Source organism: Phoca vitulina, unplaced genomic scaffold (assembly GCF_004348235.1).
Source record: "Phoca vitulina isolate PV1807 unplaced genomic scaffold, GSC_HSeal_1.0 scaffold56, whole genome shotgun sequence".
Lineage (NCBI taxonomy): Eukaryota > Metazoa > Chordata > Mammalia > Carnivora > Phocidae > Phoca > Phoca vitulina.
The window spans coordinates 4417336-4444562 of record NW_022589759.1 but is presented as its reverse complement, the minus strand read 5'-3'; the positions used below and the strand labels follow the sequence as shown (position 1 = coordinate 4444562).

At 52.2% G+C, this 27227-nt stretch overlaps 1 protein-coding gene across 1 annotated transcript; it reads left to right on the top strand.

The window, feature by feature from the left end:
- Nucleotides 1-293: 293 nt before the first annotated feature.
- On the top strand, nucleotides 294-26747 carry WFDC1 (WAP four-disulfide core domain 1). The gene is made up of 8 exons (XM_032389913.1): nucleotides 294-379; nucleotides 804-993; nucleotides 13890-14073; nucleotides 18263-18346; nucleotides 18974-19114; nucleotides 23267-23308; nucleotides 24815-24885; nucleotides 26282-26747. The coding sequence occupies exons 2-7, from the start codon at nucleotides 838-840 to the stop codon at nucleotides 24871-24873; spliced, it is 666 nt and encodes a 221-aa protein (XP_032245804.1). The 5' UTR covers nucleotides 294-379; nucleotides 804-837; the 3' UTR covers nucleotides 24874-24885; nucleotides 26282-26747.
- The last annotated feature ends 480 nt before the right edge of the window (nucleotides 26748-27227 follow it).

Here is a 27227-nt window from a genome sequence, read left to right as displayed (position 1 = left end):
CAGGCAAGTATTTGTAGATTTGTACCTCTGTTTCCCCATCTGTGAAATGGGCATCACAGTAGGGGTTGCTTCGAGCAGGCGGCAGAATATTAGATACTGAGCATAGCACTTTATGTATGTGTACAGAACACACACAGGCCGACACAACACACTCACGATGTGTGTGACCCGGGTCACAGTCAGAACGTCACTGAACTCTCCCTAGGAACACATGACGTAACTGTGGGCACGCACACACGAGGGAGGAGGACAGCAGGGTTCAAGGGGGTGAGTCTTCTTCCCACGGCCACGTGCTCAGCCAGTCCCCATCCAGCACCGGTCTCCCGAAGAAGCTTCTACGGGCAGACGGTTTGTGAGCTCAGCTCAAAACTTGGACGAGGTAGAAACCGCGAACCCCCACCCACCCTGCTGGGCTGGTTCCCCTGCGTGCCCGCCCCCACCCGGCCCCCGCCAAGCCCCGCAGCCAGCACACCTCCTCGGGGAGGAGAGACCGCCCCAGCCTGCCAGGAAGTGCTCATTATCCCAGTGGGACAGGGCCACTCCCGGCCACGTCTCCAAGCCAGCCCGGTGCCCCCTCCTTTTGCCTCCACCATCTGAACTGCCTGGGCTGCAGACGTCTATGGTGGAGCCTCTGGGGCCAGATGTTATAGGGGCCAGCTAAAAATAACCGGGCGGGCCAGCCACCATCGGGGGTGGGGTAGGGGTGGGGGCACGTGCTGGGCGCTGACACATGATCCCAGCGACCCGGCTGAGTGGAGCTAAGAGTCCGGCGGACCGTGCACACTTTGGCTCCCCACTTACAGGACCCACCCGGCCAGAGGGCCCTTTTCCCTGAACATGTGGGAGGAAATGCCTTTTTCCAGCCGCGGGATGGGCAGCGGCAGAAGGAAGGTCATCTGGGCTCTGTGCTTCCTGCTGCTTCTCCTTGAAGCTGTCTCTGCCAAGGATCTCTGGAGACGGGCATTGTACACTAGGCTGGCCGAGAAGTCCCGCGTAAGTGCCCGGGAGGGAGAGGCGGGGAGGGGCTGGCTAGGCGACCCCCAGATGCTGTATGTTCTGCAGGTGCTCCCCCCAAACTCAGGCAGGGCAGCGTCTTTATGGGACTGTGCCGGGGGCGGGGGGGGGGGGGTTGGCAGATGAACTCACCGCCCTCAGAAGGCTCCTTGTCTCTAAGTAGACAAGCAAAGGGTGCACCAAAAATGTGCAGGGGGATTGGGACATGCTTTCGCCTACCAAATAGACTTTCTCCTGACAGCACCCGATTTAAGACTCCAGGGACTTGAAACTGAGTGTTTTGTCTCAACAATCAATAACCAAATGTTTATGAAATATAATTAGACATTCATGAGGTTATTTACTCATTCAGTAAACGGTGGAAACTGCTCCAGGCCAGGCACTGTGTGCGGTCCTGTGGGGACGAGATGGAGATACCAGCTCCCACCCTCGGGGGTGACATAGTCGAGTGGAGAAGGCAGTCGGGTGACACGTGGTGGTGGTATGAAGGGACGGCGCAGTGTAGCGAGTGGCAAGAAGCATGCACCTTAGAGGCAGGTGTCTGCTGCTCACCAGCTGTGTGACTTTGCGTGAGGTGCTTGACATCTCTGAGCACCAGTGATCTCATCTGAAAAAGAAGAGCAGTGCGTTCCCTTTGACAAATGTGTTTGATCACCGCTGTTGACCAGGCACCGTCCTAGGCTGTGGGCACACGGAGCGCAGATCCCTCCTGCTGCGGGGAATTCGTGATTTAGTGAGAGAGGCAGAGAGTGAGTAAGGAATAAGGAAAACATAGTGTGTTTGGTGACAAGTGCCAAGGAGAGGACTAAAGCAGGGAGGGGACTAGGAGAGAGAGCGGGGGGAGGGAGGGCGTAATTTTAGCGTCCTCCCCTCCCGCACAGGGAGCACAGAGGCATGGAGGGTTCAAGGAATGGACTCTGGTGCTCTTAGGGTGAAATGACTCACGATGCATGAAGCACTTAACACCTAGCAAGTGCTCAGAGCATCTTGGTGACTTCATTAAATCATCCTGAGATTGGCTAGTGCTTGCCTCCGCAGGTGGAATGTAGGCTCCTCAGGGTGAGGCCTGATTTTGTCTCATTCAGTGCAGGGTTCCTGGTGCCATGCCAGGTGCCTGCCATTAGCTTGGTGCTCAGTACATTCATGTGAGTAAAGTATGGGCAAATGCATTGGAAGCACAGAAGAATGGGTTCAGCTTGGGACGGTTTATTTAACAGCAATAGATTCCTGGACCAGAATTTGGTGCCTGGGAATGGGGACTGACCTGAGCCAACTTTGAGCTGCATTCAGGGATTACTCTGCTTGCCTCTGAGGCATTGCAAGTGTCGGGAGACCAAAAACCCCTCAAAAATACCAACGGCCCCATTGGCCTTCTCTCCTTGGGCTTTCAGGATTTTGGAGCCGGCAAGTGAACTCCAGGCATTTATGCAAGAGTCAGGGAGGGTTTTCCAGGGTTGGGGGGCATTCAGCATTGGGCTTTGCAGGATGAATAGGAGTTTGCCAGATAAGTGGGAAAGGGGAATGTTTAATGACTGCTGCCGTGGTGACATGCATGAAACTGTATTGAGACAAATCTTAGCCCCCTAGGCTCACATTCTGCAGGTCAGGCAGGCAGCCGCTGGGAGTGGTAGCAAGTGAAATGATGGTAGTTGTTTGGAGAAGGGAGAGCTTGTATGGGGCAGTGTAATCACAGAAGGCTTCCTGGAGGAGGTGAGACCCTGGCCAGATGTTGAAGAACTTTTAAGAATTAGGAGGAGGAAGGACATTCCTGGAAGAAGATTCAATGTGGGCAGAGGTACTGAGGCAAAAACAGTGCATCTGGGAGCCCCTGAGAGGGCAGTCCTCACTACAGGAGAGGGTTTGTTTGTGCAAGGAGGGAGAGAGACCCTTCTCGGGTTTGACACCCCCATGCTCTTTGCTGGCCCGACAGGACTATTTAGTCCTCCAGGGTAGTTAGCACTTTGGTTCTAGGACCACAAAGGGATTTTCAATACCTCATCTGGTCTGATCCCTGCTTTGTCCCAGCATGTCATAGAAGCAGATGCTGTGGCATCTGTCTAGGAGGAATGGGGAGGTGGGGCGGTTGGGGACAATGTGCATGGGGGCTGGGGAAGTGGGCTTCAGAAACCACACTGCTTCTAGCCACCATTTGCCAGAACACAAGTGCTTCGTGTTTGCCCCTCCCCGGATTGGAGCTCTCCCCGGTTATCAGCAGACACCAGCGCCCCTCCCCAGTGCTTGGACACAGGAGAGGTTTGTGCCAAAAACCGGCCTCAGGAAAAGCACCTGGGGAAGGATACAGGCTGTTGACTTGTGGGCACCAGGCCCAGGGATTCATCTCCGTGACATCTCTAATGAGCTGTGCAGCCTTGGGCCACTCACTGCCCCTCTCTGGTCATTACCTGCGAAATGAAGGCAGAGGACCAGATGACCTCCAGGGCCCTTGCAAATGTCCAACAGGGAAATTAGGAATATAGGAAACAGCTCCCCCACACTCAGAAGCATGACTTTCGCATGCAGCACCCACCGCCCCCACCCCAGACTGAGGCAGGTCTGCAGCCTTGGCCGTGGCCCCTGGAGGGCTGTGGGGCAGGTGTCCGGCTGTGTGCTGAAGCCAGCTCGTACCCACTCTGGAGAGTTCAACAGTGCCCTTATTAAAATTAAATCCTGTGAGCTTATCATTATATAATTTATATTAAAAAGGAAGTAGGTGCTCCTTATTAGAACTGTATCACCTGCTCGTGGTTGTGCTACTTCTTACCATTCTGTCTGCTCTCGTGGTTATTAGTGTCTGTCTGTCTGTCTGTGTGCTGAAGCCCCGTGCACGGAGGGGCTGCTGCACGGCCCCGCCCTGCTCCTGGCCCCCCCCCCCCGCACTCACGGGGGGCGCTCTCAGCACAGGGGGACAGCGAGGCTGGTCGTCCAGCCCTGGGCTCTTCCCGAACCCTGCATCCGTCTCACTGCCCGAGGACTTCGAGACACAGCAGCATGTCACTGTGGCTGAGTCTGCTTTATCCCCTCAGCTAGAAACGGCTGGGCAGTTTGCACCCTGCCCCAGAGGGCCTGCCCAGCAGAAGGGGCCTTGAGGGGCTGCAGCAGCAGGATGCTTTGTGAGGCGTGCTGCCCCACCAGGACCCCTTCGCGTGCGCGGGCAACTCTGGGCCCCATAGGAGCCGGCCACCTATCCCTGCCCTGCGACCCGGCTTCCTCAGTCTCCCCAAGCTGGTTCTCTTTCCCCTTGTTACTTCTGGGAGCTCCAGAACCTTCTATCGCATCTCTTATTTTTTGTTCAGTTAACAAGAGTCGTCGGAAGACCGTATCTCTCCAGTGGGGGGGGGCTCGCCCAGCTTGCACCCAGGACAGGCCAAGACGCTGGGGGGGTTTACACCGTGGGAGCAAATGGAACTGAAGGACAGACCCCAGCGCCTTATCCTTGGGTGGGACACCTCTGAGGAGCGGTCTGTCCAGTTTCTCAGAGTTTTCCCTTGGGTCTGAGCTCCAGGCGCCCCCTCCAGTCTCCTGTGTACTAACCCTCCCTGGGTGGGCCCTGCCCCTTCCCTGACCCTTCCCTGACCCTTCCCTGCCCCTACCCTGCCTTACTTTCCCGCCTGCTGGAGCTTCCTGGGACCCCTCCCAAGGGCATGCCCTGCACTAGAGTCCTAGTCTCAGCTCTGTGTGCTGGGTCTGTGTCCCTCAAAAGTGACATGTTCAAATCCTAACCCCTGGTACCTGTAAACGTGACCTTATTTGGAAACAGTGTTGGTTGTTGTAAAGGATGAGGACGTATGGGAGTAAGGGGGGCCCTCCCTTAATCCAATGCGGCTGGTGAGAAGAGAGGAAAAGAGACACAGAAGCAGACACATGGGGGGAAGGCCAGGTGAAGACAGGGGCAGAGATCGGAGGGGTGTGTCCTTAGGCCAAGGGATGTCAGGTCGCCGGGAGCCACCAGAAGCCAGCAGACAGGTGTGACACAGATTCTCCCACAGAGCTTCCAGAAGAAACCAACCCTGCCAACACCTTGATTTCAGACTTCTGGCCTCCAGAGCTGCAAGAGTACGTTTCTGTTGTTTTCAGCCCCTGGCTTGTGGTGCTTTGTTAGAGCAGCCCTGGGATACTCCTACAGCCTGCTTCTGGGCACCACCATAGTCGGCTGCTGCGGCTTACAACTAGCACCCCGATGATGGACATTTCCGGATGAGGAAATGGAGGCCCTGGGGAGGAGTGTCCTGGCTGGGGACTTCCCTTGCTCCTTCAAAGATGTGAGATCACTCCCCTGCGGGACCCCATCAACAGGACCTCTAGGATGCCTCCACCTAGGGGTGCAGGGGCCACACCTGGGCCCTGGGTTGTTCCTGGCCAAGGCCCCGTGGCTCCTCCCTGGGGCGGGGGAGGGGACGAGGCCTGCGGAGTGAGACAACCCCACTGTAGGCTTGGCCATGGCCTAGTGTCTAGCACAGAGCCTAGCACAGCACAGGCATGCAGAAACATTTTAAGAATGGGGTGGGGGAGGGGTGAGCTGGCGGCCTGGGTGAGTGGGTAGATGGAAGGAAAGAAGAAAGAGTAACTGGATAGTGTGATTTTGGGGGTGACCTTGGGCAAATCACTTTCTCCTCTCTGGACCCGGCTCCCGCAACTGAGGTTCCAGTCCTGAAATTAATCCCAGGTGGAAATGAGCAAGGGAAGAAGCATCCAGGCCGTGTGTGGTTATAATCTGGGAGTGTGCGTGCAAGAGGGAGTCAGGCAGGCGAGCAGAGGGAAAGTGCGTGACTGTTCGAGCAGCACTAGTCAAGACAGCCAAAGCTGGAAACAGCCCAAAGGTCCAGAAGCTCCAAATGAGGAAACGAAATATGACCTCTCCACGCGGTGGAATATTATCCAGCCATGAAAATGGGAATGAAGTATTAACACCTGCGACAGGATGGATGAGCCCTGGAAACATGCTGAGTGAAAGAAGCCAGTCACAGAAGGCCACATGCCGTATGATCCATCTCTACGAAACGTCCAGAAGAGGCAAATCCATAGAGATGGTAGACTAGGGGTGCTATAGGGGCCAGGGGCAGGGAATGAGGAGGAACTGCTTGATGAGAACAGGATCTCTGTTCGGGTGATGTAAACATCAACGTCTTACAATATAGTGAATGTTGCCCAATATTGTGAATTAATGCCACTGAATTGTACACTTAAAAATGGTTAAAATGCCAAATTTTATATTACATCTGTTTTACCACATTCATTCTAAAGAAAGGGTACATTGGAAACCCAAGGTACAACATCTTAGGGATTCTGAAGGTCCACGGTATCCATGTGGCCAGGGCCCTGGACCCTGTCCCCGCTGTCCCCAGCATGCCAGGCAAGCGTTCCCAGTGCTTGCTCCAGGCACCCACCCTGGTCATAATTGGTCTTAGCTTCACGCTCTTCTCAGAAGGCCGTTCCCTTACACGTTTGCATATTGTCCCGACCTCTTCATAGCATTTAGCTCCATTACTATTATCTGCATGATTATTATTATTTTTTTTTACTGTGGCTTTAGTTTTTCATTAACTACTTCTGCAGATGACCAAAAGAAACAAACCAAAAAAAAAAGCAATTTATTTGCTTTATCTGTGTGAGGTCTGGTTTGGGGTCGGTCACTCGTCCTGGAACTGAGCCATGTGAGGGCAGGGACATCTTCTGGTCCAGCTCAGCTGCCCTCGGAGCTAGCCCAGTGCCTGGCATTCCCAGTGCCTCGGCCTGGGAACTATGAATGTACCATGAAGTGAAGGAATAAATTACGCTAAAACCTCCCAGAACAGGATAGGAGGGGACGGAAAGTTCCAGAAGACTTCCTGTGCACAGCAGGGCGCGTAGACGCTGGCTTGCTCTGGTCATGCACTGCGATGGGGTCATCCCTGGCGTGAGATCCGGGTTTTTGAGTACCTCCCTGAGGAAGTCCCCTTAGCGGTGCACCCAGTTCCGCTCCCTGCGCCCAGCGCTGAGGTCCCAGGGCGTCAGGAAATGGCATTCATCAAGGCACACTGAACTCGAAGCCTCTGTTCCAAGGAGAGACATATTTTTAGAACTTTGACGTCCAAATTCCAGAGGAAGAGCGAGTAATGCTTAGAGGAAAATTGGCTTTCTTCCGGCACCAAGCACATCAGTCCTGGGGTGCACTTTTATTGGTCTGGCCGCTAAGTCACTGGAACATTCCAAAGAAGGGTAAAGCTCTTGCACGCGGAATGAAGGGGGTGGAGAGCACAGAGGGAGGGATACGGGTAAATTGGGGCAGCTTTGGAGATTGGATTCTTTCTCCTTAAATGGAAGTGGTGCAAAATTGTTTCCTTGTTATAAAAATAATGTTTACTGTAAAAGAAAGTCAGACAATACAGAAAGTTATAACCACGTAAGAAGAATCTAAATTCTTCCTCCAAGACATAAGCTCTGTTGACATTTTGGCGTGTGTGTGCCTAGACTTTTCCAGGAAACAGACTCACACATTTTTTCCTTAATGGTATTTATTCCTACTGTTGAAAAAAATTTTTATTGGGATGAAATTCACATAATGTAAAATTAACCATCTTAAAGTGTACAATTCTGTGACATGGAGCACATTCACGATGTTGTGCGACCACCACCTCTATCTAGTGCCAAAGCATTTCCATCACCCTGAAAGGAAGCCCGGTCTCCACTAATAGGGGTTCCCCTTCCCCTCTCCCCCAGCCTCTGGCAGCTGCAAGTCTGTTCTCTGTCTCTGTGGATTTGTCTGTTCTGGACACTTCGTGTAAACGCAATCCTCCACTCTCTGGAATTTGTGTCTGGTTTATTGGTACTGTTTTCTACCTTGTGTTTTTCACTGAACAGTATATGTTGATATATTGTTCCTTATGTTGATCCGGTAGCTCTGTGTCCTCTTTTTAAAGGCTTCTGTGGCGTTCCACGGTACAGATGGGCAATTATTCCTTTATCCAGCCTCCTTTGGTTGGACACCAGGCTGTTTGCCTCAGTAGAAGCCAGACTTGAACTTGAAGAATTGGGCTTTCCACTGAAAGAGTCCACACCTGGTGTCTCCTTAACGTGCTTCCTGAGGGTATCAGCAGCAGAATGGCAATGCAGACCCACAGAGGCCTCCAGAACGATCTCCCTGAGGGGTGAAAAAAACATAGCCACCCGGTGGGAAACCTTAAGGGAGTCATTTTTATCCAGGTAAGGCATACAGAACTGGAAACTTACTGTCTACACTGTACCGTAAATGTGTTTGGACAGCAGCTGTTTGGACATGGACTTGCGATACCCTCCCTTAGCGGGAATGAAAATAAGAGATGGAAATCACAGGTTGCCCTGGCATTTTCATGAAGGATGTTGTCAGTCTGGGCTGAGCCCCCTCGTTTGTCCGGGGGACTTGACATGCCATTATTTTATTTTCCGCTGAGTGGCCAGGGAGGGCAGGGCTGACGGGGTTGCAGAGGATGAGGGCTAGGATGAGTTCTTTCTAGAATGTGTACCTGGGGGAGGTGGTTCTATGACTGCGTCCTGAGCTGGGGCTGGCCCACAGGCGGGCAGGTGGTGGGGGCGTATGTGGGGGGCCCCCCCCGAGCTGACCAAGCAGGAGGGGACTCACAGGCAAGGGTGGGAAGCTGCTCCTCAGGTCCAGACTCCCAGCGCAGGACAGACCCAGGTGTGACTCCTGTCTCTGCTGCTCACCAGCTGGGTGGCCTGGGGCAAGTGACCGTCATGTTTCTGTGCCTCCATTTCCTCATCTGTCAAGTGTGTTAATAACAGAAGCAGCCTTGGAGGCTTGTGTGAGGATTCAGTGAGATTTAGTATGTGAACACCTAGCTCAGCTCAGCGTTGGCGCACAGTAGGAGCTTCGTAAATGCTGCCTACCCTGCTGTTATTATGGATCAGACGCCCAGGTTCCGGGCCTGGCCACACCTTCCGGGGTGGTGACTGTGTGCCTCAGTTCCCCCACCTGTACAATGGGGACGGTGATCGTAACTACAGAGTGGGGGTGGACGCTACTTCAGGGCATCCCCGGCGCTGGGCAAGGCTGTTCCCACATGCTCCCTTCCTTTTAGGAATTCTGCCGGTTGTTTGCCCTCGTCTGACAAAGACACGACGAGGCTGCCAAGTGCCACATGGCGTTGTTGCTTGAGCATCTCCTGGAGGGGTGTCTTCAGTTCGCAGCTAGGTCCAGACTCCTCGGGGGGCAGGGACAAGCTCTCAGGTTTCTTTAGCATCTGCCTCAGCCTCAGACCTAAACCATCCTGTGAGTGTTGGAGGGCAGGAAGGAGGCAGGAAGAAAGGAAGACCTGGGGAGGTGAAAGACCAAAGCTACCCTGAGCGGACAGACCCCTGGCTGTGGCGCAGGAGGCTTCCAAGGCTGCCAAGTCGACAATAAGAAAAGTAAGCCTACTTCCAACAGGTTGGTGTTGCCGGTGGCACAGGTTCGAGCTCATGGGCTCCCACCACAAACGCGTGCAGCAGGTGTGACTTTCGTGCCCATTTTGCAGATGAGGGAAACCGAGGCTCAGATAAATCAGTGGTTTTCCTGATCCCAGACTTGGATGAGAGACCACCTCACGCCAGTCAGAATGGCTCAAAATAACAAGTCAGGAAACGACAGACGTTGGTGGGGATGCGGAGAAAGGGGAACCCTCCTACACTGTTGGTGGGAATGCAAGCTGGTGCAGCCACTCTGGAAAACAGTATGGAGGTTCCTCAAAAAGTTAAAAATTGAGCTACCCTTCGACCCAGGAGTTGCACTGCTAGGTATTTATCCAAAGATACAAACATAGTGATTTGAAGGGGCACCTGCACCCCAGTGTTTATAGCAGCAATGTCCACAATAGCCAAACTATGGAAAGAGCCCAGATGTCCATCGACAGATGAATGGATAAAGAAGATGTGGTATATATATACAATGGAATACTACTCAGCCATCAAAAAATGAAATCTTGCCATTTGCAAGGACGTGGATGGAACTAGAGGGTATTACGCTAAGTGAAAAAAGTCAGAGAAAGACAAATACCATATGATTTCACTCATGTGGAATTTCAGAAACAAAACAGATGAACATAAGGGAAGGGAAGGAAAATAAAATAAGACAAAAACAGAGAGGGAGGCAAACCGTGAGACTCTTAACTCCAGGAAACTGAGGTTTGCTGGAGAGGAGGTGGCTGGGGGGATGCGGTAACTGGGTGATGGGCAGTAAGGAGGGCACGTGATGGAATGAGCTCTGGGGTTGTATGCAACTGATGAATCACTGCACTCTACCTCTGAAACTAACAATACAGTATATGTTAACTAAATTGAATTTAAATAAATTAAAAACAAAAACAAAAAACTCCAAACAAGCGCAGACTTGTCTAGTTCCTAAGCCTGAGTTAGATCCCTGCTGAACTGTTTATGAGCCACGGGCTTAGCCCCATCCATCTGGGTACTTTTCGAACATCAGATGCAGCTCCTAAGTTCTTGCTCCAAAGGAGGAGGAGGCTTCAGCTGGGGAAAGTTGGCGAGGGGAGGGAACAGTGTGTGGAAGGGCCAGGAGGAGTAAGGGGTCTGAGCAAACTTCAGAAATCAAGGCCACTGATTCTAGATTTATATTTGGGATCCATTACTTGGGCTTCGGGACAGAGGAATGGAATCCTTAGGCTCATGACCCTTCTCAGCCTATGGCCTTGGGCAGACCTTTCATTCTCTGGGCCTCAGGGGCCTCACCCTCAGTGTGGATAGTAAATAGGACCTACCCATGCTGGCCTCACGTGACCAGAGGAGGGTGCCGATGCTAGGTAAGAGGTGCCACATGGATCCGATACAAAGGGACGGCTCCCAGTGAGTGAAGGCCACCCGGACAGGAGCGCCTACCACACAGGGCCGCTGTGCATACGGATTGATCAGTCCGACACAGAAGCCCTTAGAGGGAGGCCTGGGAAACCACCAGCAAGCGGCGGCCTCGTCTTCAACAACGTCATCCCCAGGGTCACAGGTGGGAACAAAACTCAGGTGGAGGGGAACGGGCAGTGCAGGGGGAGGGCACGTGTTAGTAGAGACCTGGGCGAAGTGAGGTCAGAGCCAGGCTGGTGTCTCTGGCAGGAGACACAGCCCGTGCAAAGGCCCAGAGGTGGGACTGTTCCAGGGACCTCAGAGAGGCCAAGACGGCCGAACCGGGAATGAGCAAGGGAGGGGGTGAGTCTAGGAAGTGGAGGGGCTGGGGGTGGGGGGGCCAGCCAGCTCCATCTGACCTTTAACCCTTTGTCCTCCCCGGGCTGGGACACCATGGGGTGGTGTGGGAGGGTGATCTATTTATCTCGCTGATAAAAGTTAGATCTTCCTCAGAACTCCGGGAAACATCTTTTTTTCAGGACCCTCTTTGAGCATCACCTTGCATGACATGAAATATTTTCCCAAACATTTAATCCTTTAATCTGGGCCCCTCGGTGAAATCAGTTCTTTATCACCCACGACCATCTGTTGTTTGGGCCGCACCATAAATAACTCTGGAGATTTGACTTCTAAGGCGCTTATCTCTTTTGTTCTCTCCAAATTCTGGGAGACGAACGTTTGAATTTTCCTGGGAGAGGAGAGCAAGGCCACATCTAAAATTAATCTCTCTGCACCCCCACCCCCCACCCCGTGGGCCTCCTAATGTCCCTGGACCAGGAAGCCAGACTGGGAGGCGCGGGGAGGGGGGCTGAGGGGAGAAACAGTGTTTCACTTCTGATCTGCAGGCTCCAGTGAGGTCTGTAAATGAGGCCTCGTGTACAAACAGGCTAGCCGGAAAATCCCACCGGGCCTCCTGACCACATGCACACCGGCCTCATCACCTTCCCGAGGAGGCCGGGATAGCTGTCACATTCGATTAGGATGAAAATGGTCGGGCCCCAACATGAGTCCAATTTTGTTAATTCTGAAGAAAATGAACTAAGAGCTAATGGTGTGGGATTATGTCCCCTGCTTGCAGCTTGAAAATTATTCATGATGATACAGGAATTATAAGGACTGGTCTGAGCAGGGGGTGGTGAAAAGGCTGAACCAGCTTGAAAATCTAGGCTCTGGTCTCCCCTTTGTTTTGGGGGAGAACCACCAATCTCCTGAAGCCTTCGTTTCCTTAGAAGCCAATTCTTGGCTTTGTGTTCGTTTTTACATTTCACAAATTAAATGACCGACATATCTATGGGAGAAAACATGAATTCTCTGGGAGAAGCTGGGGTGGGGCCATGAGCCCCATCCCCCCCAGGCTGCCCCTGCCCCACTTGGTCACTGCTTTCTTCCCTCTCTTGCCCTCCCTCTAAGCCCACTGGGCTCCCTGGGAGGTAGTTTGAAAACCCGCTGGTCCTTGTGCTTACACAAATTCCAAGATGCACCTGGTCTGGTACTTGTCCTCGGTGACCCGACGCCCCCTACAGGGCACTGGGAGCAGCGCATGGACTTGGCAGCCACCGTTAACAGCTGTAGGGTAGCGGGGGGCTGGGGGAGGACGTCGACACATCTTTGACCTTCCCTCTCTTTACTCCCTTGAGGTCAGAGGGCATATGCCATTTTGTTCCTTGCTCTTTTTTTGTTTTAACTAACACAAGTGTTTTTCCTGTCATCAAAAATTCTTCAGAAGTACTTGTTTTTAAAATTTTTGGTTGCCTTCTTTAAATTGAAAAAAGAGTGTGTGCGTGGCAAAAATCATACTGAAGCAGGGCAAATGAGTAGGCAATGAAGAGAAATCCTTCTTGGCTTCAGAACTGAATGCTCCTCTCTAAAGGCAATCTGTGATAACAGTGTCTCGTGTATTCTTGTGATATCCTTCCAAAAATGTTCTAGGCAAACCCTATACGTATTACATGAGTGTGCATATGCTTACTTTAAAACATCGTTAAGTGTGTAGCATACAAACTGTTCTGCACCTTAATATTCCTCAGCCACCACTGTATCTTGGTAATTTTTCAGAAGCGGGCTCAGGGCACAGGATTCCAGTGTGTAGATGAGCATCACTTACTTGTACAGGAGGGCAGGAATTTGAAATACGGATACATTTGCAGGGGCGCGGGGTAGAGGGTAGGTAGGGATTTAGATGACAGGAGCACTTTAGGCACAGGCCAGGAGGCGGGCAAGCCAGGGTGTTTTTCTCCCAATGAACCTCGTGTGTGTGTGTGTGTGTGTGTGTGTGTGTGTGTAAGACCTGCCCTCCACACAGCCCACTTTCAAATCCAGAAGCAGAACGGTGTCCCCAGCATGGACGGGGTCTGGTGTCAGAGGGACCCAGTGTGAGTTGCCTGGTGTGACAGAGGTCCCCGACCTCACCTCTAAAATGCTTATTTTATTGGTCATGTGCCCATATTTCCTACTTGTTAAGTACTGTATCTGATTTTTAACTTTTTATTGAAAAAAATATCAAAAAGTGGGAAAAGCTCGTGTCCAGCTTCCCACAAAGTGAACACACCAGTGTAGCCAGCTGACCCAGATCAGGAAGCAGAACCCAGCCGGCCCCCAGAGACCCGAGGTGCCGCTCCTGGTCCCCACCCACCAGGTGACCACTCTGCTGACTTCTCACACCAGACGTCACCTTTGCCTGTGTTTGAACTTAAAGTATAGATGGAATCACACTGTGTGTTCTCTTTTGAGCTGGCCTGTTTTTCCTTCCGCTCAGCATCCTGTGTGTGATTTTTCTCCAAGTGGTGTGGTTTTATCCATCGTCTCTGTGATCTGGAAACGCCCAAGCTCCGCGCAAACACAGGGATTGTAAGAGATACCCGGAGAAAGCTGCGTGCCCATGTGTCCAGGCGCGCACACGCAGACCCGAGCGTGCACGTCTGCACCTGCAGGGGCGCGGGGCAGACGGGCGCGCGCTCCCCGCCGGCGGGCGGCCCCGTGTCCCCGGTCCCCGCCGCTGACGCGCGCTCTCCCCGCAGGCCGAGGAGGCGGCGGGCCCCCGGCAGCCCCGCGCCGACCGCTGCCCGCCGCCGCCGCGCTCGCTGCCCCCCGGCGCCTGCCAGGCGGCGCGCTGCCAGGCCGACTCCGAGTGCCCGCGGCACCGGCGCTGCTGCTACAACGGCTGTGCCTACGCCTGCCTGGAGGCCGTGCCGCCCCCGCCAGGTAGGCGCCCGGGCCCCGCGGGGCGAGGGGGGGCGGGGGTGGGGGGCCCCCGGAGAACGGGGCTGGGCCGCTGCGTGCCAGAGGGGCCCGCGGAACTGGCACCGCGCTGAGCGCGCACAGCCCGGGAGGGGCCCATTCCGGGGAAGATGCCCCCTCCTGAGAAGAGGGGGGCGACTTCTCATTTAAAAAAAAAAAAAAAAATCCAGGTCTCCGGCTTTTCTTAGAAACCCTGGACCGCATTCCCTGGGCCACCATCTGCTGGGACCCCAGGTGCCCCTAGATGGCAGCGGGTCCTCCAGTTTCCCCCGGACCCCACCAGGCCCACTTCCCTCGCGATCCTGGCCCCGGGAGTATTTGAGGTGGAGACCTGGGACCTCAGCAGTCGGGATGCGGTGTGCCCCCGAGAGGCAGTGGGGGCGCAGGCTCCTGGGTTCAAGTCCACTGGCCAGCTGGTGTGTCTCCCTCCCCCCCCGCACCCCCCCTCCCCCCCGTGAAATGCCCCCAGCTGTAAAACAGGACTGAAATGAGACCGTGCAGCTCCTGGAGGGCTCTGAACACTCGCTGTGTTGGCAGGGAGCAGATAATCAATAAGATGTCTGTTGAATCTTAATGGCAATTTCTTTGGGAGAAACAGCCCTCAGGGACTCTCTTTGAAGGGAAGGAGTTTTAGATCCCTTCTGGAGGGGTTTTTTTTGGGGGGGGAGGGAGCCTGTGGGGATACTGAGGAGAGGGTGGGCAATGCATCCCCCGGGGTGGAGAAAAGGTGCCCCTAAGTGGGTAGGATGGGGGCAGTAAAGTCTCCTCCCCTCTCAGTTCTGCTTGGGGCTGAGCCTTTAGGTGACAACAGCCTGCTTGGACCTCATCTCTCAGGGCGAGGCCTCTAGGGGCCCTGGGCTAAATTGCTGGAGGCCGCTTGAGAAGGCAGGCCCAACCCCTCCTCCCAAGGCCGAAGCAAGAATGACTGCACTTTGTTTTCTTTGGGGTGAGGTCACAGTGGTGACAAGGTAGTCAACACCTTCAATAATGATCGTAATTACAGTCTACTTGCGTTTGAGCACTGTCTCTTGGCCAGGGACTAGGCGGGGCCAGGAAGGCTTCTATAGGGCCCTTTATAAAAAATGACAACATGGCACCCCCTCCTGGTGGAGGAAGCACATAAAGGTACTTCCCTCTGGGTGGGTAAGTCAAAAAAGGTGCCCCTTCCTTTGGACTGTGACAGTGAGCAAGGATTCTAGCCTTACTTGCCACCTACGCCAGCAGATTTTGAGCAGTGCACAAACTATACAGCTGTTCATGACATTCCCAATAGCCTTTCCCTACATCATCTCATTGAATGCTCACACAGCCCTATGGTGTGGAGACTGTTACCAGCCCTATTTTACAGCTAAAGACACAGAAGCTCAGAGAAGCAGAGTTGCTTGCCCAAGATCACACAATAGGCAAAGCTGGTATTTCAATCCCGTCTCCTGACTGTGGAGAAGTGTCCAGTGCTTTAGGCCCTGACTGCAGGGACGTGGGGTTCTACTCTTGCATCTGGGCCCATAGATGGGCTTCCCTCACTGCCTGGAACATCTTTCCCCAAACACCCACACAGCTCACTTCCTCACGGACTTCAGATCTTTGCCCAGAGGTGGTCACTTTTTCAGGGAAGATTTCCCTCTCTAAATGGCAAACTCTCCTGTAGTTGTTCCTTACCCTCCTTGCCCTGCTTAATTTCTCTTTATAGTACAATCTAGAACATTGTGTTTTATTTGTTCATTGACTATTCTCCCCACTTGCAGGTCAGCCCCCATAAGGCAGAGTTTGGTCCCTTTCACTGCTGGATGCCCACCATCTGAACTAGTCTCTAGGCACCTGAAAAGTACTCAATGAATATTGAATGAATCAATGAATCGGTGAACGCCTAGCTATTGCTGGCCAGGCAGAGCAGTCCAGCTCTTCGTTAGTCATAGTAACAATTATAATAATAACATCTAACACAGGGTTTCTCACCCTTGGCATCCTGGACATTTGGGGTTGGATAATTCTAGTTTGGGGTGGGGTGGAGGCTGACCTGGGCACCGTGGGGGTGTGGAGTAGCATCCCTGGACCTCCCCCCATGAGATGCCAGTAGTCCCCACACCCCACACTGTGACAACCAAAAGTATCTCTAGACTTTGCTGTATGTTCCGTGAGGACAAAATCACCCCAAATTGAGAACCACTGATCTAATGTGAGCAGATGACCTGAAATGCACCAGGCCCTGCTGTAAGCAGCTTACACACTTCATTGCAATTTTCAGGTAGGTTCCCTCCAAAGCAGACCTTGAGATAAGGACTTGGGTGCAGGGGGTTCATTTAACAGGTGATCCCAGGAAGTTCTACTGAGGCACGGAGAGGGGAGACCCTGAGCCTCCAGGCCTTTAGGCATCTGCAAGTTAAGGGGAGACCTTGACCAAGTTTCAGTTTCTAAAAATGCAGCAAACTGTGTATGTACATCTCCCGCTACCCAGGAGCCTTTGACCAAGGCAAAGAATACAAACAGGAAATAGTAATAGTTTCCTATTTGGTAAAAACTCACACTGAAAACATTTTCTATCACGGGGTCCAAGGTGGTAGGAAGGAGGGGGGAAGAAGCAGAAGACTGGAAATCAGCCTGCAGAAACTCCTCACGTCATCCCTCCAATTGGAAGCTGCAAACTGCTCATTTGCTCCTCTGTTCCAGTTTGCATGCTGTGAGCAACTGTCTTACAATCATCTTGCGCTCTTTTATTTATTTATTTTTATTTATTTTTTTTTTTTTAAGATTTTATTTATTTATTTGACAGAGAGAGACACAGCAAGAGAGGGAACACAAGCAGGGGGAGTGGGAGAGGGAGAAGCAGGCTTCCCGCCGAGCAGGGAGCCCGATGTGGGACTCGATCCCAGGATCCTGGGATCATGACCTGAGCCGAAGGCAGACGCTTAACGACTGAGCCACCCAGGCGCCCTCATCTTGCGCTCTTTTAAAGAAAAGGCTAACCAGCATTTTTACCAAAATCCACCTATGTACCTTCAAAAGCGCTAGACAGCACACCAACCTCTTTATTTTTGTCATATTTTGGAGTCCAACAAAAGCAGAGGTCATAAATAAATGTGATCCCAGACCAGTTTTATTTGATCTACATAATGCATAAAACTATTTTTAAGGGGGGGGCAGGGGCAGAGGGAGAGGGAAAGAAAGAATCCCAAGCAGGCTCCCTACTCAGCATAGAGCCTGACCTGGGGCTCGATATCACCACCCTGAGATCATGACCTGAGCCAAAATCAAGAGCCGGACACTTAACTGACTGAGCCACCCAGGCGCCCCGTAGTGCATAAAATTTTTTAAAATTGCCAACACTTAATACAACCAGGAGTTTGTATTTTAAAAAATATCTACAAAGTTTAAAAAAAAAAAAAATACAAGCTCTAGGAACATGGGGAATGGCTGGCCAGAGCTGACCAGCAGCTGACCCACTGAGGCAGGGTCTGTCTCCAGTTTGCCATGGTCCTACGGGACCTGCTTTTCTTATATATGTTACCTACCTGCTCCCTGGAAACATTTGGGCTCTCCACCCCTGCTTTGGGATTTTGAAACGCTTTACAGTCTACCATGTGGGTTGCTCTTTTTGTTAAAAATATATTGGCCACAGAGCAGACTATGCTGCTATGACGCAAAGACCCACGAAGCCAGGGGTCCAACGTATCAGGCATTTACTCCTCTCTTGGTTAATAGGCCAGCGTAGACGGGTGGTTCATGGCGGGTATGTGGCTCCACTCCAGTCATCCAGGTACCCAGGTTCCTTCCATCTTGTTGCTCTGCATGATCAAAGCGGCTCCCCAGCTGCAGGAAGAGGGAAAGCCAGAGGGAGGAGAGCAAACAGGCATCCATGCGTGGGCAAGACAGGAAGTTGTGTCATCACCTTGGCTCACATCCCATTGGCTAGAATTCAGTCATGTGGCCGTACCTAGCTGCAAGGAAAGCTGGGAAATGTAGTCTCCAGCTTGGCCACCCAGTGCCTAGAGGAAACTCAAAGTTCTGTTACTGAAAGGCAGGGCGAATATATGGCAGGCAGCCTCTGTGTTCTTCATGAAGTGTAGGCTCCCCCACTCCCAGAGACTGGGGCATTTCTCGGCTGCTTGACCGGGGCGAGGGGAGGGCTCAATTTAACCATGTATTATTTTGTTAGTTTTAGATTGGCTAGTGCAGCCGAAACCTCGATGGCTTGGTGGCAACGGCTGGCTTCTGGATGGCCCTGAGGAGGTGTTGCAAGGTACCTGCAGGGTGAAGCCCAACCTGACGTCTGAGCCAGGGTCCCTCCTTCTCAGGCTGCCTCTGCTCCAGCAGGCGGTCTGCTCTCAAATACCTCGATATGTAGAAGGGTGGAGGCTGGGGCTTGGCCCGGCTCTCACAATCCCCAGAACAGTATAGGGCTTGACGCTCCCTGCAAATGGGGCCTCCCCGTCCCCCACCACGCCGGGATGGCGACTTGAGAGGGAAGGGATTGGGGTTGGTTTTCAAATCTCTAAAATCCTAATAAGGGGTTCACTGCTCCCTGAGGATGAGGTCTTCTGTGGGTGGGTGGGGAGCAGGCAGGCAGCCCCGGGGTCTAGAGAACTGGAGGGTACGAGTGTGTGCACTTGTGTATGCGTGGCTCTCGCCGTGACCCTGCACACATCCGTGGGCACGACCGCCTCTGGGAGCGTGTGCGGCTGTGCGTGCACCCGTGGGGCTGTTCTTGTGCTGTGTGAATGTGCACCTGCGTGCGTGCAAACGTGTGTGATTGTAGGTGTGCATGTGTGTGCATGAACACGCCGCTGTGAGTGAGACCCGAGACACAGCCTGGAAGGTGGGGTGCAGATGGGAGGCAGACCCTCTGGTTCACGTGTCTGTCCCACAGCCGAGGCCTGCAGCACCACAGAGGATGGGGCGGAACCCCTCCTCTGCCCCTCAGGCTACGAGTGTCACATCCTGAGCCCTGGGGACGTAGCCGAGGGCATCCCCAACCGCGGGCAGTGTGTCAAGCAGCGCCGGCAGGCAGGTGAGTGGGGGCGCCCAAGCCATGCTCCTGGCCCCTGCCCCCCTCTCCCTAGAACACCTGTCCCAGAGACAACCGCCAGCACCCCCAAACCTGGCCAAGAGCTCCTCCTGTCCTCCTACTCCCGTGCTTCTCCCTTTGAGTCTTCCATCCTTCCCCTCATCGCCTGCATGGGACACAGGTCTTCGAGCCCTGCCACCTCCTAGCTGGGATCAGTTGCTTCAAATCTCTGAGCCTCAGTATTCTCATCTATGAAATGGGGCCACTGTGTGCTGTTATGGGAATTCATTTAAATCATACGTGTAAAGCCCTCAGAGCAGAGCCAAGCAATAATAGGTGCTCAGTAAACATCAGATATATTATATCCATCTATATATCTATTTTTTAAATTGTCTGAGAACCCTTGACTTCCCAGGGTCTCTGCTAGGAGCATTCAGTGTGACTTAATTCATGTTTGTCCCTGGAGGTGAATAGTATACAGCAAATCGATCAGGGAAGGCCGTGAATGGCATTGCTTTAGTTTGCGTGATTTTTCCCAAGGAGAGCCAGGGCCACAGAGCACAGACTGCTGGTGATACCTAACTAAAGCCCCCCGAGCCTCAGGCAAGGTGTAAGGTCCACAGGACTTGGAAGAAATGCATGGCAAGCGAAGAATCTGGAATTTCAGGGACATGTGAATTGGCCTTGTCACAGCTGAGCTCATGGGACTCTGAGAGCCCAGACTCGGGGCCCAGTCCCCCCTTCAGCATCTCTCAGCCGTGAGAGTGGGGCTGGCACCCTCGGCCAACACTGAGGCCCAAAGAACACAACAGGGCACGTGATCTGCCAGAGCATTTCTTTTCCTGAATGGAGAATGTATTTCCCGGAAGTGTTTCAGGAAGGACACACTTCGTGCCATGCAGTTAGCATCATTATCACTGCAAGTAACACGATATGAGACATTACTACTATCTCAAGAAGCCTGGTTCCTGGAATGCTGAGCTTTGAAAAAATTGCCCATAAAAGGGGGCACCTGGGTGGCTCAGTCGGTTAAGCGTCCTACTCTTGATTTAGGCTCAGGTCGTGATCTCTGGGTGGTGAGATCGAGCCCTGCATCAGGCTCTGTGCTGGGCATGAAGCCTGCTTAACGTTCTCTCTCTCCCTCTCCCTCTGCCCCTCTCCTGCCATTCAAGCTCTGTTTCTCTCTCTCTCAAAAAAATTGCCCATAGTAGGCATCTTGGTGGTTTCTCCTACGTTCCACCTGCTCTTTGGGGTTAAGAGCCTGTTCTCTAGCCAGGCAGCCTGGGCTCTGGTGGTCCCTTGGCCCCTCACTGCTGCGTATGGCAAATAGCCTAGCCTTTTTGGGTTTCATTTTCCTTACCTGTAAAATGGGCTCATAATAGTTAGGCTACTTCATGCTGTCATCTGTCTTAGGGAAGAGGAACTTGCCTATAGCGTGCACAGCTAACAAGGAGCAGAGGGGGAGTTCTGAGCCTGTCCATGGCCTGGAGGGCCTGTGGGTACGTGTGGGTGTGTGTGTTCTGCCCTCCCCGCCCAGGAATGATCAGAGCCCTCCAGATGGAAATGTAAGCGAAATTCCTCCTAGCCTTGCTCCCAGGGGCTGTCAGGGAGCAACAATTGTTGGTAATTATATGGGAGTTTGGACATGTCTTGATCTCCAACAACTTCCCTTGAACGGTAGCCTCGGGGAGGAACAGGGGCACTCGTCCCAGGTTAAGCACAAAGAAGCCTCTTATTTAAGTTTTATCTTTTTAAACTCCATATTTGAAATAATTTCAGACTTCAGGGGCGCCTGGGTGGCTCAGTCGGTTAAGCGGCTGCCTTTGGCTCAGATCATGATCCCAGGGTCCTGGGATCGAGTCCCGCGTCGGGCTCCCTGCTCTGCGGGGAGCCTGCTCCTCCCTCTGCCTCTGCCTCTCCCCCTGCTTGTGTGCTCTCTCTCTCTGTCAAATAAATAAATAAAATCTTTAAAAAAATTTTTAAAAATCAGTAATTTCAGACTTCAGAAAAGAGGCAAAATTAGGACCTTGAACCCTCCACCCCGATGACCTATCAGTTATTAAAATATGGTCACATTTGCTTTACCATTCTCTCTCTTCCTCTCCCTAGTCCCCACTGTCTCTCCGTATAAATCTGCATATTTATTTTGGGGACTATTTGAGAATAAGTTGCGGATCTCATGCCCACCCCTTAGGACGCCAGTCTCCTCCCAGATCCGGCGTTTGGAGGGTGCCAGGGATTGTTCGGGTTTTACAGTCCATCAGCTTGGAACCCAGCATTTGCGGGGTTCATGTCTTTCCCAAGAGGAAGATGAACATTGACACAGGCAGTAAATCTGCCTCTTTGGAGAGCAGGGTCCGGGGAGTCAGTGCATTTCTCTGAGTGGGTTTGAGGTCACTCAGGCGGAGCGTCCCGTGTCCCGCAGGCTTGCCTCTGACAGAATGCCATGGCTGATGCTGCATGCGAAGGACAGAGGATCGTGCAGCCTTGAGCAGGGAAATCTATTTTGTTAAAATGACCCGTGATCGTGTTTGGTAAACGTGGAGGCGTGAGGGGGGTGACCAGCTCCGCAAAGACCTCTGACTCCTTCCTGTGGCGCCAGCGTTGGTCCCCGAGGAGAAGGAAGGCACAGGAATGCTTCATCGACGCCAGCCTGGAAAAACCCAGCCATTTGCTTGAGAAAATAGTTGTGGCCGGAGTTGCTGATAAGTTATCAACCCGAGGGTGTGGATCGGCTCTGCTGGGTTCTGTCACCTCATACTATAAATGTCAGTGCTGGCCCCAAACACCCTGATCCTTTTTAGGATGACCACAACACAAAGGGAAACAAAATGTCTAGCTATTGCACAAATGTGATCTTTACAATTTAGACATAACTGATCTATAACCTTCTATGAGTTTCCGGTGCATAAGTGTGCTTTGTTGACGAGGCTGACGTGCTGTGGTGAAGGAGTGAGCTCACCCCTGGCAGTGTTGCCCAGAGAAACTTCTGTGTGACCTGGCCAGACTTCTCAGGCACAAATCGTTCACCGCCATAATAGGCTGGGGGCCGAGGGGAGGGGGGCGGCATGGGGTCGATGACAACCAACAGTGGGAATCCTTAGTAATTCCAGATGTTTCAAGGTCCCAAGAGTCGACCACTTTTCACATACAAAAATGGCAGTTTCGTGTAGTTCCTCCTATTATTTGCATATCTGTGGTTTAAATGAAATTATTTTCGTCCTCACAATAACTTTATGAGGTGCTAATTTTTAAAGATTTATTTGAGAGAGAGCACGAGCAGGGGGAGGGGCAGAGGGAGAGAGAGAATCTCAAGCAGACTCCCTGCTGAGCACAGAGCCAATGATAACAACATGGGGCTCGATCCCAGGACCCTGAGATCATGACCTGAGCCAAAACCAAGAGTCAGGCGCTTAACCAACTGAACCACCCAGGCACCCCACGTGGTGCTAATTTTATGCTCATTTCCAGGTGGGCAAACTGAGGCCCAGAGAGGATTAGGGAAGCAGTGCAAGGAGATAGTTACTCCTTACTTGGTCACACGCAGTAAGGACATTCAAGACTCCTATGAGCAGACTCAGAAAAGTACCATGTGTTGCCCATGTGAATTACAAAGCTTGAAATCACACTCGCTGAATAATACGTTCAAATTCTGCTTCCGGTTCATCTGTTAAGACGGTGGTTCCTAAACTTTTTGGCCTCAGGACCCCCTTACACTCCAAAAACATTGAGGACCCCAGAGAGCTCTCCTTTGTGTGGCTAAATTAGGCTATTAGAAACTAAAGCCGAGGCATTAAAAATATTTATGTGTTAATTCATTTAAGAATGGCAATGATCAACTCATTATGCATTAAACAGAAAGAACGTTCCTTTTACAAGTAATTATACTTTCCAACACACACAAAAATGGAAGACTGGCACTGGTTTACATTTTCGCAGTTCTAATATGCGCGTGAAGAGAAGAGAGTTCGATTCTCACGCCCGCTTCTGCATCCCATCAGCCGTGACATCACGTGTCTCACAGCCTCTGCAGACTCCATGCGCACCTGGGCGGGAGTGAGAATGAAAACACAAACAATTCCTTGGTGTTATTATGAAATGGTTTTGGCTGTACGAACTCACTGAAGGAGTTTAATCCTCTCATGTGTTTTCCAGATGGGCGGTTCCTCCAACACAAATTTTACAAAGAATACCCAGGTAAGAGAAGAAACCACTCTTCCTTTGCAGAGGGTGCTAAAAGGAACAGTAAGGATTTCTTGGGTGAAAAAGAAAAATAGAATCCCGTTGATTCTGTTTGATCTGTTGATTCCTGTTGATGACTGTTTTGAGAGCTACAGTCTGAAGCTGCTGTGAAGGGAAATGCCCATACGCTTCCTAGTTACCTTTATGCCATCAGATGGCCCTTTGGGGGTGAGGTGGCGGGAGGCCAAGATGCTTCTGGTGTGAAAACCTCTGCTCCATCCTGAGCAGCCCTCTAGGTGGCATCTGACATGGGCAGGAGCCATTCTAGGCTGCAGCCTAGGGATGTCTCATGGGGGATAAAATGAGAACTAGGATTGGAAAATAAAGTAGAAGCCCTGTTGCCTGATGGTGAGCAGAGGAGGTGGGAGCCAAAGAGGGGCTCATGGAAGAAAAATGGCTTTATGTTAAATCTTAGAATTTGGGACTGGATATGCTTAAGTCCTTCCTACTTTCATTCAGGGGATTGAAAATATGGCTGACACTATTCTTCTATCCAGTCATTCATTGATCCATCGATCCAGCCTTCTAATCTTCCATCTATCCATCCTTCCATCCATCCATTCATCCAATATTCCATTCTTCCATCCATCTTTCCACCCATCTATCAATCCAGTCTTCCATCTATCCATTCTTCCATCCATCCTTCAATCATCCATCCATCCAATATTCCGTTCTTCCATCAATCTTCCCATCCATCCATCCATTCTTCTCTCCATCTATCCATCTATTCATCCATCTATCCAATATTCTATTCTTCCTTCCATCTTTCCATCCTTCCATCCATCCCTCCATCCACCCATCCTTCTATCCATCCGTCCATCCATTCTTCCATCCATCATATCTTTATTAAGAATTTACAGCACATATTTATCAAGCATTACTCTTTATTTTGTGCTAGAAGTTAGGGCTACATTTGTGATCATGGCAGACCCAATCCCTGCCCTCCTGCAGCTAATATCAAGCAGGAAATAACAGACATGAATAGCCTCCAAGGAGTTATTTAGTAATAATAGGGATTAGGGTGATTGAGGTCACATACAGGACACTATGAAAAGGACACCTAAGACTTGGATGTCAAGGAAGGCTTCCTAAGGAGGGAACATTTAAGCTCAGCCTAGAGAATAAGAAATAGTTGGCAGAGGAATAGCCACTGTGAAAATCCTGAGGTTGGAAGCAACTTGGCCTTCACTGCTGCTGGTGTGTAGTGAGCAAGGCGGGGATGGCAGTAGATTGGGCCAGAAACGCCAGCAGGACCACACCGCACAGGAGAGGAGGTGTGGCCGTGGTGAGGAGAGGGGAGAGGCTGCAGGTTGGGATTGGGTGACCTCCTTTGGGGGAGAAGAGGGGACAGGGCCAGGGCACCTGGTATTTGGACGTCATTTGGGGCAGTGGCTGGTGAGCCAGGGGCAGTTGAGCAGCAGAAGACATGCCTGCCCTCACACAGCCCTGGTCTTTTTGCAGAGGGTGATTCCAAGAATGTGGCGGAGCCTGGGAAAGGGCCCCAGAGGCACTTTCAATAAGTCTGCGGGCCGGTAAGTGGGAGGAGTGGTGGCCAATGGCAGGGGGAGGGTTTGCACAGCCGGGTGTCCTGGGAGCTTTAATCACCAACTTGACCAGTGGGAGGGGCGACTGGGGCTTTACCTGGGGGTAGAATTTTAAAATTCTCTTACAATATCAAAGTAAGTAATATGAGAACTTGGTGTGTAGCCAGAAGTGGAAGTTTCTATACCACGTGGACCTAAATCCAAACACTAGACTGGGTTGCAACTTTCCTTTCCATTCTTGTCTTAATGCCTCAGTGAAGAGCAGATAAGTCCTCCGTTGTGCCCTGAAGTCCATCCCTCTGTCTCTCCCTCTGTCACACGATCCTCTCAAGTACCAACTTGTGCTTCTAGGGGCTTACCTCCTTCCGGGAGGCTAAGTAAGTCAACAAGGAAATCAGCCTGCAGTAAGTGTTGTCAAGGAACCGGACAGGGGCGTGAGGAAGAGTAGCCAGGTTGGGGAGGGGCTGTGCAGAGGTCACATCTGAGCCAAGATCTGCAAGGAGAAGCAGCTGCCTTGGGAAGACCTGGGGAGCAGGTGCCCGTGCAGAAGAAGCTGGAAGAGCAAAAGCCCCCGGGGCAGGAGAGATCTTGGCTTCGAGGAGCCACCGGGAGGCTGCTGGGGTAGGAACAGAATGATGGTGGTGAGGCTGGCACCAGAGGGGGATCCCAGGGAAGGCATGGGCCCTGCTCTCAGACGCTCTCCGGGGCCAGATGCGTGCCTGTGGATGCCAAGGACTGGGAGCATCTCTGCCAGTAAAACCCGAATGCCCCGCCCACCCCTGCGAAAGTCAGATGTCTGCACAGGGCAAACAAAGGCCCTTGAAAGCAGCTGATTTCCCCAGAATGCCCTTGAAAGGCAAACATCGGGTTTCAGATTCCAGAATATTCTGGTGCAAGTCCCTCTGGGAAAGTCTTGAGTCCTTGGGGATGGGTGCCAGTGTGTCTATTACCTGCTGATGACAGGACCGGTCCTTGGAGTGGGTCTGACCCACCGAGGACAGCGAGCTCCCAGGGGGAAGCGCTGGGGGCCGGCGGGGGAGAGCGGGCCGTGAGAGGCAGTTTGTGGTGGTGTCTGGGAGCAGCCGGCCGGCCCGAACTGGGCTTAAATTCTTGACCCACCACATGTGACCTTAGGCAAATGACTTCAACTCTCCACGTCCCAGTTTTCTTATCTATAAAATGGGAATGATGGGGAGGGATGTGTTAGTAACTAAACAAGAGGATAGCCAGAGAGACTGAAAGTAAGTTAAGAATTCAGTCTTAGGGAAACTGAAATCTTACTGGTGTATGTGGGGGGTGACAAGGAAGAAGACGACGCGGACTGTGACCTCATGTTCTGCCCCAGCAGCGGCTCACGTTCCTTCCTTCTCTGCTTCTCTTCCAGCCAATGGTGAGAACATGCCTCCAGTTTTCTGCTAAGTCTTGGAAACAGTTGGATAAAACAGGATTTGACCCCCGGAGGTCATGCCCAGCTTGACAGAGCATGACCCCAAAACTACTTAGAGGCAAGACAGCTGGCTCTCAATGCCAGCATGACGCAACTGGCTGGGTGACTTTGTGGGAGCCCCTTGCCAACCCCGGGTCCCCGTCTTATCGTCCTGAAGGTACAGCACACCGAGCAGTCCCACTTGACCTGACGGCCCCACAGACCCCACCTTGGGAGGAGGTCACTGCCTTGGTGAGCTGTATGAAGCCCCTTTCTCAGAGAGAGTTCAACCTCTTGTTTACTACACATTTCTTCCAGATTTGTCTCTGGGAGCCATGTACCTATCCCAGACGTTCTCAAAATAAATTGCTCCTTACAAAATGGAAATGAACTTAGCCACTCAGGTGGGAGTCATAGTTTTAACCCCCACTGATCTTAAATTGCATGTGCTGAAGCCCTTGAGCCCTGGGCGGGTGTGGGGGGGGGGGGCGGGTGTTGAGGATACTGGGACAAGGTGTCAGCTCAGCTCTGCTTCTGGGACCGTGGAATATTCAGCCACGTGTGCACTGCTCTGGGTCGGATCCCTCTGAGGCAGACCTGGGAGGAGGATTTGTTGAAAGTGATTTGTTAGGAAAGTTCCTAACTTTCCTGGGGGAAAGGTAGGGAAGTGGGGAGGAGAGGTTGGGGTGGGGAGGAGGAGTAGGAGGTCAGACAAGGTGAAACGTCAATGTCCCACAGAGGGTGACTTTGGTGAGATCCCCCAGGGCGGGCTCCAGGGGCAGTTGCTCAGAGGGGCCCACACTTAGCTTTAATGAAAATCTTAGCAATTGTCCACCAAGGGGCCCACGTGTTCATTTTGCAAATAGTGTAGGCAGCCCTGAGTCACACTGTGGAAGTGGCCCCC